This window comes from Nesoenas mayeri (genome assembly GCF_963082525.1).
Source record: "Nesoenas mayeri genome assembly, chromosome: 8".
Lineage (NCBI taxonomy): Eukaryota > Metazoa > Chordata > Aves > Columbiformes > Columbidae > Nesoenas > Nesoenas mayeri.
This window is the reverse complement of record NC_137554.1, coordinates 10,432,193-10,445,624: the sequence shown is the minus strand read 5'-3', so window position 1 is coordinate 10,445,624 and position 13,432 is coordinate 10,432,193. Positions and strand designations below refer to the sequence as shown.

General features: G+C 40.7%; 1 protein-coding gene across 2 annotated transcripts in view; it reads right to left on the bottom strand.

Moving 5' to 3' along the window:
* The window catches only part of PKN2 (protein kinase N2), a 54,823-nt gene extending 41,657 nt beyond the window's left edge, over window positions 1–13,166 (bottom strand). For both annotated transcript variants that reach the window (XR_013922456.1, XM_080349278.1), the window contains exon 1: window positions 12,810–13,166. Coding sequence is in view for 1 of the 2 variants with exons in the window: in XM_080349278.1 (XP_080205404.1) it covers window positions 12,810–12,857 (48 nt within the window). In the remaining variant the exon portion in view is untranslated. The remainder of the gene's footprint in view (window positions 1–12,809) is intronic.
* Between the last annotated feature and the right edge of the window lie 266 nt (window positions 13,167–13,432).

Below are 13,432 nucleotides of genomic sequence, written 5' to 3'. Positions count from 1 at the left end.
CTTACCTTATATCTGCACTAAACTAGGTGAATTATATGTTGCTTCTTATACTGCTAGTGATTTCAATGCTCTTCCTTTTCCAGAGTGGGTAAGACTACACATGCATTCTATTTGTTTTCCAGCACCAATCACATGAATGGAATCCTGAACACAATATTTAATCTCTGTTTATCCTAAATTGACCCATGTTCTAATATTAAAAGCCTCGCCCTATTTTACAGAGCATATATACACAAAAGTTTTCACACACAAAATTTTAAAAAATGTTCTAGGAATATTTGTTGCCAATATTCCAGTGTAACTGATTTTTATATATTCGGAGCTTTCGAGACATTTTTCTTCAAGGCCAAGTGTGCTACCTCATTTCAGCTCAGAAGCATTTTAGTTAGCAGCCTGAGAAGAATCTTGAGTTAGTAATCGAAACTGTAGCATGAAAAGTATTTTAAACAGAAATAGAATATTCTGCTTTATTAATAACCAAGAGCTACAAAATTACTCTAGATATGACATTCAGCAAAACCTTCATGAAGAAGTCCTTTAAGCTAAAGAAAGAAATTACTGCAGCCAGAAGCTATTTATGGTTGAAGTTTAACCTGTTGCATTCCCAAGAGTATCTACTATGTGTTCCTCTATAATGAGCTATCTAATCTAAAGCATGTCATCTTCAGGAGACAAAAATATACAAACTAACTTTTGACTGAAAAATACCAGCAAGAAGACTTCTACCTGATCAAAGAGACCAGCATATTCTGACAGAAGCTTAAATTTTTGGAGGTTGTGGCTATTTCCTAGCTGTATTTGAAAGGAGACGGGGTGGTTTGTGGGTGGAGGGTGTGTGAGGGGGTGGGTTTGTGTTTTGAGGCTCTCTCAGGCATTCAATTAGAGATGTTAAGAGTCACAGGAGAAAAATAAAAAAGCAGCTTCTATAATGAAAAAAGAAATTAAACTACACAAAAATAAAGTACAGTTTTAATCTTCCAAAATAAGATACTATATTTAGCTCAGGCTAGCATCCTCTCAACTGTACCCTTCTCTGACCTCCCAGAGCATGACTGGTTTATTTTTCACACCCGTCCCACTGTTTCACCTAGCTGGGATGCAATGAGCGGGCATTACTATAAACACTCTGGGGTACAGCCAATGCTTTTGCCTAGATGCAGGTTCTCCCCGTTTTCTGGAGGTGCTAGAACCGCAGCCGGCCCTTCCCTCCTCCTTTCGCTGAGCCTGAGGAAGTGGCGTCTCTGATCCCAGTATGTACCACCAATATGCTCGTTCCTGCCTGAACTCAGATTTGCAGGAATTCCCAGTACATATACTCGACTATGTACTAAGCTTCAACTATATTCATTGCGATAAAGAAGCACTTAAATACTTCAGGACAGTAGATGGCTTATTTTATAGCAGTGGAAAAATTCATAAAAGTAATTAGAAACATCTGACATTTTCAACATACATGGCTAGCAAAGTGCAAGACAAAAATTAGTGAAGGAAATCTGCAGAAAATATTATGTGCTTGATGGAAATCAAGAAGAAAACAATTCAACTGCATAGTTTAGAAAATGTTTATGAATAAATTCAGAATTAGTTAAGTTTTAAAAATCTGTTTACTTGAAGTACTGTATAAATCTTGAATTGACAATAAAATAATTCAAGTAAATGCAAGAGATGGGAAGGTACACAAATGGTAAAGAAATTAAATATTACTTTTGAGTCCATAAAACAGTATTGTGTACTATAGAAATGAAAGAGTTACAAAAATGGGAGACCACTTGCTGAACTTGCATCTCCCTCACCTTTCTTTCATACCCAAGGTTACCTGGTTCAAGAATCAAATTGGAGATAAAGAAACCAACTCCCATGTGCATGGCAGCTGCTGCCCTGACTGTGTCACTGAGATACTCCCATCAAAAAGAAACACTTCAAAAAGAACACTTTAATATTAGTGCTGGCTGCTAACCTGAAAAACAGAAGATGATACTGAATAATACTCAACAGCAGACCAATGTTCTTTTGCCTCCTGTGCTTAAGGAACTTCTAAGGATTTTTTTTTTCCTGTTAGAATCAGTTTAATTAAAGATTGAGAATACATTCACTCACTCTCTCATACAGAATCCTAAGAGAGGTGGACATCAGTTTCTAAAGCATTTAAATTAACGATCATAAATTATTCCCACATTTTGCAGTATGTTATAACAAAAGGCAAAATTCAGGAAATAGTTTGCTTCCAAAACAAAAAAAATAACTGCTGATGAATGCCATGTACTTTGCCATAGACACTCATTTTATTTGAAAAGTACACATACAAAATGAAAGGAAAGAAAGTCAGATTTAGTTATTACTTTGTGAAATGGCTCATGTGATGTGGAAACATATTTGAACCAACTTGATAAGGACTGATAGTTAAAACTGATTACATTTTTCTCCTAACAGATGAATACTTAGTTTGACTCATACTAACTTGTATGAAGTAGAGAACAACAATTAAAACCCCCTCTGAAATAAATTCTTTTGTTCTAATGTTAAAGTTCTATCTATTTTAAATTTCAAAATGTCACATTACCATCTCTTCAGGCGAGAAGAGGCTGAATGACAAATCCTAGCAACTTGAAGAAAAATCATGAAATAATGGGTTGAGATTCAAGAACAAAATTTAAATAATCTTCCTGAAGATCTCTAATTATACAGATATTATAATTTGCAAATGATAACTTTTAACATCTAGTCACTTGCAACGTAAAACATCGGTTTCATATGAGCTTATAAACAAGAAACAAACAAACTCAAATATTGAAGAAAACATGTTTCCATTAAAGGAGATTGCCGAGTCCTAAACGGGCAGCAGTTCAAGAATGCTACACTACTAGTCAGGCATGTACGATTTACAGTACTTTTACTTTTCTACCGCTGCCACTAAGTTTAGAACATGTTCTACAAAAAGCACTTGCTGCTTTTAAAATGTTCTGTCGATCTGTAGTATGCTTATTTTGGTACTTTTCAATACAAGTCTTTGAAACCCTGCCTTCAGTCTGACTCTTGTCATCTCTAATCTTTTGCTAGAATCTAATTTACTGTATCCTGTCTCCCCACCCCATTACACCCATGCAGTTGCCCATGTGCTCCGGACAGGCTGTCAGCAGCATACATCCTTACAACTTCAGAGGTTAATCTAGAAGCTGACACTTCTTTGTCATCATTTGTCTTACACTTTTAGCCTACATGATTTGAGAATTAGGGAAGAAGTAATCTTGTCCCGTCATATGCAGATCTGTCTATAAAGTGAACATCCTCTTCACACACATTCCACCTAACTGTTTTGCAAAGTCTTCCTATATAAATAAACACATGAAGTAGAAAAGCATTGTGTGGTTTTACATATTATGTTTGCAAAAAGCAACAGGCCACACAGTGAATTTGCATTCCTCCTAAATTTTCAACATTAGTTTTGGAGGCTTTTGCCCCAAATTTGGCTAGACCTCTGAAACACAGCATCAGTCTTGTGCATTGTAGTTCAAAGTTATCTATGTCGTGCTTTAATTGATGCTCATGTGACCATTAAGAGCTATTCTGTCCTTGCAGATGTTCAAATTATCATTGTTTGGGGGTTTTATCCTACTAAATATTCAAAGAGCTCATAGTTATTGAACTATTCAATAAAGGACAAATGTATTCATTACCAAACTAATACCTCACACTCTTCAGTATCTTTATGGACAGTAATTTTATAGTATTATTTGCACACTAAGTTGTCTTCACTCCAGAATTCGATCCCATCTGTTTCAATTGCATACTTATTTTTTATTTCACTTAAGTTAGAGAAATAACAAAAAGACCCAACGATTTTCAAAACTACTCCTTGTCTCGAGTGTATAAAACTCAATAACTTCTCAAAGCCAGCAAATAAAGCTGTAGCCATACTCCCACATTTTTCTGGCATACTGCTACAAAACCTTAACACTGTTCTCAACCTTCAACATCAAACTAAATGAAACTACATCTTCCATCCACACATGATGTCCAAAACAATTCTATTCTCAATGCTTTTTCAGACAAACAGGTGTTTACTGTCACATGCCGCATATTGTGAGATCTTCTGCTTGTAGAAGGTGAAGCTATTGCCACAGCCAGTGCATGGACTGCTTGTTATCTGTATATTCATCTGCAGCAGAATTGGGCTCTCTTCACAGTCCCTACCTCAAATCCACATACAGGAGAGTAAATCTCAGCCTGTAATCTGATAAACGTTTTACTGGATAAACCAGCATTACAAGCAAAAAAAAAAAAAAGGCAGCCTAAAGAACCAGCAGTGCTATCCTCCCTAACAATTTGTTCCTGTCCCAGACCATTCACTGATGTATGCCAGTACAAACCTTTATATGGTCACACAGGGAACCAGATTGTGAAGATGATCTGGCTGAAAACTAATTTGGAGGGAGGGAAAACCCACCAAAACAAAACTAACAACAAAATCTGTTCAGTATATAGCTGCCTGTGTAAATATAAAGCAACACAACATGGCACACACTCATTCTTAGCAGCAGTAGCAGCTGACAAAGTCTGACACTTTCTTTGAACAACAGTCTCAAGTCTGTATGGGCAAAGATTCCAGTTCCAGTACATGGTGTGGTCAATGAACCAACTAGCACTTTTCCATCCTAAATTTACATCACAGACCTACCATGAGTCTTAGTGATCTCAACAAGAACTCAAACTGAATACTCCTTTTGACAGTTTTTGAAAGCAAATATGCTAAGGTTCCTAAGTTCACAAGCAAACTATAGCACCAGTGATATACTAAACCGGATCACTAACACAATTTCCTGTTTAATTAGCCAGTATGTGTTTTGGACTAAAAAAAAAAAAAAAAACCAAACTTTTTTCTGCTTCTTTCAATCATCAAGTCTTAATTTGTCCTCAAAAGTTACATGAAGTTTATATATGAAAAAATTATATACATACACACAGATAGAAAAATAATTTCAGAGCAGCTATGCATCACAATTATTTGCAAGGACTAATTCTAAATCAGGTAAGTAACAACTCCATTTACTATTAGCTCTTATTCCTTTTAGTAACCTATTTATTTTGATAGTCTAACAAAGTAAGTACACAAGAGGATGTTACACCTGTACTTCTGAAGTTCCTGTACATGTATTTGATTTCTAAATTTCATGGAAGAAACTGTACACTATAGTAATCTTTAAGTGCTTTGAGTATTGACTTTCATGAGCTAACAAAAAAGGTATATTGGGCCTTACATTCCAAGAGTTGAGCAATTTTCTCTGGGTTTAAGGCCCAACACTAATTCAGAAAACTACTATTGTTGTAGTAATCCGCATGAGAAGTTCACCTTTATGACCTGATCTGCTTGCAAATATTTGCATCACACTAACAGACAGAGCCTCACATTATTCCTGTGATTTATCTCAAAACTTTGATACAATCTATTAGCACCTTGGTATTGCAGACTTAATTATGCCTTCTCCTGGCTATAGATCTGGCACCTATTGTATTTTGTGGCACGCTAATAACAACTGTGGAAACTTAGTGGAAAGCTGTCCCCCTGGTTCTCCTTAACAGAACTAGCACTGGTTCTGCTACTTTCATTTTCAGGTTAACATGTTCTTGTGTTTAATGGAAACTCAAAATCTATAAGTCCTGCTACCACATTGCAGGATAGCAAGTGTTTGGAAAAACTTCAACAGAAAAAAAGAGTTTGGTTCAGCACCGGACATAATACCACAAATGTGAAACAGATAATATAAGCTTTTAATTCAAGCGCTCTGATCTGTACTTATTTAGAGAACAAGTAAGAAAGTCTCTGTCATTTAAAAACTAGGGCATCTCCAGTGAAGAAAATAAGGCTTAAAGAAATCCACAGGAACTGGAGGCAAAAAAAAGCTAACTAATTTAGTCATGTCCACATTGAGGTTTTGACAAACATAGCCCAGTTTTCCTGATTTGCATAAAAGGCCAGAGCAAATCCACTGTGGGTCCTGCCACATATCAACCTTTCTTTATGGCACCAAAAAACCCATGAAAAATCTGCATTTATTATATTTCACAGCCCAGCCCAACCCTTTCCAGTCAATCATTTCTTATTTGGTACGTGATATCTATAATAAAATAACAAAGGCCTTTAGTATAGATACAGCTGTCCTAGCAAAATACATTTATGCTTATACTCCTTTTTTTTTTCCCCATGGTTGTCCTGCAGAAGCAACAAACTAACTGATGAGAGCCCAGTTTTGCTATCACGGTGCACCCGCTCAGAGTGCTCTGTACATCGCTGCAGCAGCAAACAGGAACTACAGCCAAGGCGGGCATGGTGTTGAGGCACAGTACAGGAAACTGCATCTACACTGAACATCAAGAAAAACAGGTGTGGCCTACTCTTAAAAACCAATCAGATCACCACTACCCACAGTCAGTGGTCCCACAACAGAGCCATAGTAACTGATCACATCAACTCTCACAACTCATTCTATTTGCGAAGTTAAATCCATTGGCCCGAATAGCTTCATTTCAGCCTCTTCTATTACCCACAGCAGCAGAATTCCCAGCAGAGCCGGTCCATTTAGCTGAACATAAGCCTGTAACTGTACACTATTGCCCTGTTCATGTTAGTGTCTGCTCACCACACAACTCAGCCATATCCTCCTCACCAGCTGCCAATATTGGCAAAGACGATGGATGCCAAAAAACTGCATTGGCTTGACACACAATCAGAATCCCTGAAGATGCAGGAAAGCACCCCACAGAGCACCACTGAAACCCCACAGAGCAGAACTTTGCTCCAAAGGATGCACACACAGAGTGCCAGGCAAGTAGTTCAGCTCACGGGTGAGCTATCAAACAGCAAGTAATCAGTAACTGTAAAATGGCAGTAACAAAAATGGTGTGGACTTGTGTCAGTGTGACATAATTATATTGCTGCAGTTCAAATAAACAAACTAATCAGATAGAATGTTACTGTAAGGAGAGGCCTAAAGCATTTTGTTAACCAGTGGCACTTCTAGTTTCAGTTTCAATGCAGTACAGAAGTCATGGGTCGGACCCTACAACTTAAATCTCATTTCTTTAAAACATTCCCTCCTCCACAAAGTAGCAAAAAAGCTATTTTGCTTGTGCCAGGAATTGCAGATCAAGCATTAAAAAGTAAAGCTTCAAAGTACCATACAAATGCCTTGCCCATGCTACAGAGCAATGTCTCCTGAGAGATGCTTCAGCTCAGTGGTTCCTGAAGCCATTCACTTACTGGACCCACAAAGAGAAAACAAACAAACAAACAAAAAGCCTACCGTTAACCACTTTGTACCCATTATACAAGTGAATTCTAGAAAAAGGAAAACCAAAAAGCAGACTGAGACCTTCACGCTGTATATAGTGCACCATAAGGCTTTGTTAACTCTGAACCTAAGTAGAGGCCATGTAATGTCTTAGTCTCTAATTCAGCAAAGCACAGAGACATTGATGAAGAGATTCTTAATCCCATCATTAAGCCCTTAAACCACTGTTTCCCAATGTAAAGGACATGTTTATCTAGTTATTCTACTATAGATTTTAGGTTACATTGTAATGAATGACCATTCACAATGTATAAAACTGTTCCAGCAGAGCTACTACACGTACTGTAACTAAATACACTTTTCTACTAGCCATCCCTAATAATTTATCTTGAGTTAAAATAACAGATCTGGGTTTTAGCAAGCCAGCCATCGGCTCTGATAAAGAAAATTCAGTCAAATGTATACAAGTCTACATCATATACAAGCTCCTACGTTAAGAGGCAGACTGACAATTCAGAATATGGGAAGAAACTCAAACCAAAACAAAACAAAAGCCCCCACCCATGCACCTACCTAAAGGTATTTTAAGGATTGTTTATGTTCCACTGAGAACAGGATGTATATTTTACTAATACAAGTTTTGAACAGAGTACTGTTTAAAGAGTAATATATATCCACAAATGGAAAAAACCTGAAGTGCTTCCCTAAATCCACCAGTTCTGGAAGCGTTTATAGGGGCCTGAGAAGTCCCAAGCAGCTCTACACACATTTTCATGTCTAAATTGCAGTAGACTTGTTCAGGATATTTTCACTTGAATGTGACATTTTCTTGTTCTGAAGAAACAAGAATAATTCAAAATTATTTGAGGCTAATCTGTCCTAGCTGAGCAGTATTTGAAGGCAGTCTTACCGCTGAGTGTTCAGCCTAATTACAACGTCTGTTCAAAACAGATTAATTAGGTTACTTGTACCTTTTTAAGGTGTCCTTAGGCACTTGACCACAGCTAATAATAAATATGCAGTACTTTTTATCTCTATAAAAGCAAGCACCATTACCTCTATTCTAAAAATGAGGAAACTGAGATGTGAGTAAGCAAAGTCATCTGCCTGATGTGGAGCAGAGCACCAGGAACGAAATATAGGTCTTCAGAGTCCTGTCCAGTAGTTTAACCCAACACAGCAAGGTACAAGTGCCTGCTTTTCTATACAAAACATGGTTGTGTAATCTAAGACTCAACCATTCAATTTATATCATGTAGACTAGCAAAACAGAAAAATAAAATTAACTAAAGCCTATACAGGATGTGCCATCGTGTAAGCATAATTTACATATATTTCAGTTCTCGTACTGTTCATCATTACTTCAAAAACAGGAAAAAAATGTTACCAACAACCTTTAAACACAATTCTGTCATGAAACTTATGCTTCAAGATCTCAGAGTATAGCATCTTAGGAAATTAGATTACCAGGGCTTCCATTAAAACAAAATACTTATTAAAAAAAATCAATTTATTCCAACCAATACAGAAATAAAGACATTTTTGCCAATGTTTTGTAATTTTAGGAATATGTATTATGGCTGAGTTTGAAAAACTCATTCCAAGTAGAGTAATTAATATTTCCATTTGAAGCAAATGAGGGTCTGTTACAAGCTTATTTACTTTAGGGCATAGCCCAAGTTCTCTATCTTGACCAAAGAATTGCATTTAAGCAAGTAAAACCAAGTATTGTAGTGGTGCGGTGTGTTGTGTTATTTTTTTTCCTGTTCTTTTTCTTTTTTCTGTTATTAAGCAGGTATTGTTTGTAAGCACAATTTTGAGGAACCAAAACATTTTCTTAAACTAAACCCTGTAACATTAATGAGAAAAGTCTAAAGCTTACTGTCTAGAAAAGAAGTGGTAGAAAACACCTAGAAGCACAAAAGTGCAATTACTTTGCATACACACTAGCTTAATTTAAATACTCCAAATAATAATTTCTGTTACCTGCCATATCAACCTACTACGCTGACATCTACCATCGCTACAAAGAGAGCATATATCTTTGGAAATACACAATACACACTATCTGCACCCCCCCCCCCCCCTTTTTTTTTTTAATAATGACTAAAAATGATTAATTAAAAAAAAATACCTTTTTAAAACAAACAAACAAACAAACAAAAATAAATATTCCATGGATGCCTTATTTAACTGCCTGCAGCATCGTAAGTTAAAGTTTAATTTTATGAGGAAACAGAATTGCCACTTCCACCAGGAAGCAAAGAGTTAAAGGCTGGGCCATTAACCTGAAAGTAAGCACTGGGGAGGCTAGTTTACCTGCTGGACAAAGTTCTAAAAGGATGCAAGCCCAGCTAAGGACAGCAGAAATTTGGAAGGGAAGACATGACCAATACTGGTTCTCACCCAAGCACCTTTCTCCTCCTACAAAAGGACCTGTACTGGAGATAAAAGGAGGTAAAAAGGTAAGCTGGCTTTATGTAATCTTTCAGTCTTTGGTAATCAGGTAATTTTGCTGGTGAAGCTACTAAACAGAACAAATGAAAAAGAGGATTTGTTTGCTGCCCAGTTTATTTTGTACTAGGCATTTGCTAACTACTGAGAAATGAGTGTTGCATTTTTCACCTTGAACAAGCTTCTGTGAAAGCTTATATAGCAGCAAGATATACTTTCCACAACCTATTAACTGCCCGCAAAATGCCTAAAGTAACACATAGAAGAATGGAGAAAATGTTTTGTAGAAAAAGCAAGACAGAAATATCCAGTGGATATTTGCTAGCAGAGGTTTTTAAGAAACTGCTCTATCAGATAGGCAGTCACTTTTTAAAATACAAAAGTGTCACTGTGAGAAGTGCAATCTAAGGCCTATTTAACTAAATCCAGCACAATTTGAAACAATTGCATACACCACATCTATATTTTGCCACTTTCTTCAGTTAGTTATTTTTTTGCCCTTTCATTTTTCATATTTTTCTCAGAACCCACTACATATCTTGTTAGTCAGTACTTGTGAAAGTTTGCCAATCTTTATATCGGGACAGTTCAATTGATTCATGACAACTGATGCATTTTTACTAACTTTATCCAAACCTAACAGTTAACTACTTACAGCACGCTGCAGTACACAGGGCTATCATAACCAAGTGCCTGCAGAACATATGAGATCAATAAGCAATGTATATTGATCACTGACTGATACTTCAGATTCTGTGCCAGGATCGGTCTTGGGATTAACACTGGGTTTAGACTGTTTTCAGTAGGTTTTCATGAGTATTAGCAAAACACCTAAACCTAAAAGTAACTAATCCTACATTTATACAGTCCTAAAATTACACTCAGTCCTCTGAAGGCAAGTGTGAGGCTGACGTGGCCCCCAGTGAAAATGAGTTTGACACCCCTGGTCCAGAACAACCCAACTACGTGACCCCTTCAACCTTTATGTAGCCACGCATTCTACAACTTCCTCATCTTTCTGCTCAAGGTTGCAATATGCACATAAAAGCCCATTTTACATATAAGCACTTTTTAAGTTACAGTTCTTCAGATTGAGGAAGTTTCCTTTCAAAGAAACACCAGTGAAATGGCGTATCTCGCACTTCACTCTAGTTCCCTTTATTTTAGGAACATACCACTAAGCTAGATTTTATGTGTAGGTATATGAAGAGTACTTTGTTTTGAAGAATTTCTAAGAAAAATAACACCGATGCCTTCACATTCCACTGCTAATATATGCCACTGCAAACAAAACACCACCTTTACAGTGGTTCTTCCTGATATAGATGTTGCACTTAAAAATACCTAAAAGTTAGCAGTTCACAAAGCTTAAACACTACTGGGATGGCCACGTTAACTTGGTAACCTTTCTGTCTTTCCCAAAGAATTGTATTTAGCAATACAGAAAATGCTACCTATAATGGAAGAGACAGTACAACTAAAGGATTTAATCCATCCTGGCTGGTGGTTTTATTGTTTTGTTTTGATTTTTTTTTTTCTTTTTAAAATTAGCATCATTGTCAGTGTCATCTTCCAAGAAAAACAACCAACCAAGCTTTCCCAGTAACAAAGTCCCCCTCAGACAAGCCCACTCATTTCTGTTTAAATTAATCTGAACCCCGCTCTCAGTACTTCTACAGAAATTCTGCTTCCCATTTAGCTTACCTGTAACACTACCATAGTTACTTATTCACACAGCTCACCACTTCAAACAGGTTTACCAGCTTATATATCATCGTATCAAGTTTGTATTAACATAGTGATTCTTCCTAGACACTTATGAGCCACTGATTAAAGTTCAGCATTTTAGATGGATTCTTAGCCTTCAGCCATCTCATGTGCTACAATATCAAGTAGACTGCTACATCTCTCCTGTGCCGCCTTTTCCTTTGTTAACAAGTGAGCACATAGTTAACATTTAAAATAACAGGAAAATTTAACAGCATTTAGGAAATAACATTTCTCCTATTTAAAGCATGCTTTTCTAATTTCCATTTGAACATTAAATTCCCTGCTTTCCATTTATGGACTTCTTACTTAGGCTAATTGTCCATCTAATAAATTCAGAGACACATTCTTTGCTTGGTTAACCATACAAGCTTGCATAGATTTAATGATGAATATTACAAAAAAAAAGGGGGAAAAAAAAAAGAGCAAGGTTTCTTTCAGAGAAGGAAGCGGAAGAGCTAGCAGGTTGAGCTGACATTAAAGATCAGACCACAAAAGCGAAGCTCCCGAATTGCATAGAACCCCGCAGCTGACGAGCAGAAAAGTAACAGTTGCACAGGCAACCAAAACTACAGAGCCGGAAACAGCCAACCCCTGAAGTTTCAGGACCAGTGTCGGGGGGTGGTTTGGGGTTATTTTCTGGAGTGACAAGACCCCTTGCCGTGTGACAAATGCCGTCGGTCGGACCATTTTCTCCTCTCCACAGGCTCAGAGTTCAAGGCCTACATAAAGGAAGCGGCTCCGACTCCTGCGCGGTGCAGTTTACAGAGGAAGAGCTCTTTCCCTGACCCCGACGCCGGCGCTCGGGTGGCTCCCGGAGCCCCTCCGGCCGGGGCCCTGGCGAGCGCCGTGCCCGGGGCGGCGGGGGGAGGCGAGAGCGACCAGGCAGCGCAGCGGCCCCGCCGCGCCGGCGGGAGCGGGCAGCTCGGTGGGGGCGGAGGGCGCTCCGCAGCCGGCGGGGCCTTGGCCGGGGCGGGGGGCGCGGCCCGGGGCAGGCCGTGCCGGAGGGACGCGGCCGCTCGGCGCGGGGAAGGAGGGAGCCGGGCGCAGACAAAAGCGGGTCGCGGCCGGCAGCGGGGTGGGGCCGTGACCGAGCGTCGGCGCCTCCGGTCCCGGGGGAGAGCAGCGGGAAGAGGCCTGGGGTGGGCACGGGCTTCCGCCGCCTCCCCGGCCGCGGGGTGGGGTGGGCGCCCCGCGCCGAGCGGCGGGCAGGGGGCGGCGGGGCGCGGCGGCGCCTCCATCCTCCCCGCGAGGGAAGCGGAGCGGGGCTGGGGCGGCGCCCGGAGGGACACCGCCGCTTACCTGGAGCTCGGTGAAGAGGATCTCCCTCTCGGCCGCGTTGGACGCCATTGCGCTGGGGTTTGAAGTCCGCACCTGGACGCTGCTGCCGCCGCCGCCGGCGGGGAGGGGAGCGCGGGAGGCGGGTCCGGGGCCGGGACTAAGGGCGCATCGGGGGCGGGGGGAGCGCTCCGTGCTCGGGCAGGCAGGGGGACGCGGGAGGGGCTGCCGCCGCCCCCCCTCCTCCTCTCATGGGGGTCGCGCCGGGCGCTGTGGCGCGGTGCGGTGCCCGCCGGGCCGCGGTGCGCTCCCGCTCCCCCGCCGAGGCGCGGCGCTCGGCCCTGGCAGCGCTCGGCCGCCGCGGCTGCTGCTCCTGCGGCCGCCGCGGATGTCGCACCATTTGGCTGTCACCCTGTCGCAAAAGCGTCGCTGCTTTGCGGCTCCTGAAGCACGTGACGGTGTGTCTGCGGAGGAAGAGCGGGCTCCCTGAGGGCGGGCGGCGGCGCGAGGCGCGGAGCGCGGGACGACGCGAGGGCGCGCGCCTCGGTCCCCTCAGTCCCCTCAGTCTCCTCAGTCCTCATCTCCTCATTCCCTGCAGCTCCTCGGTCCCCTCAGCGCCCTCCTCCCGCGTCGCCTGCCCTCCCGCG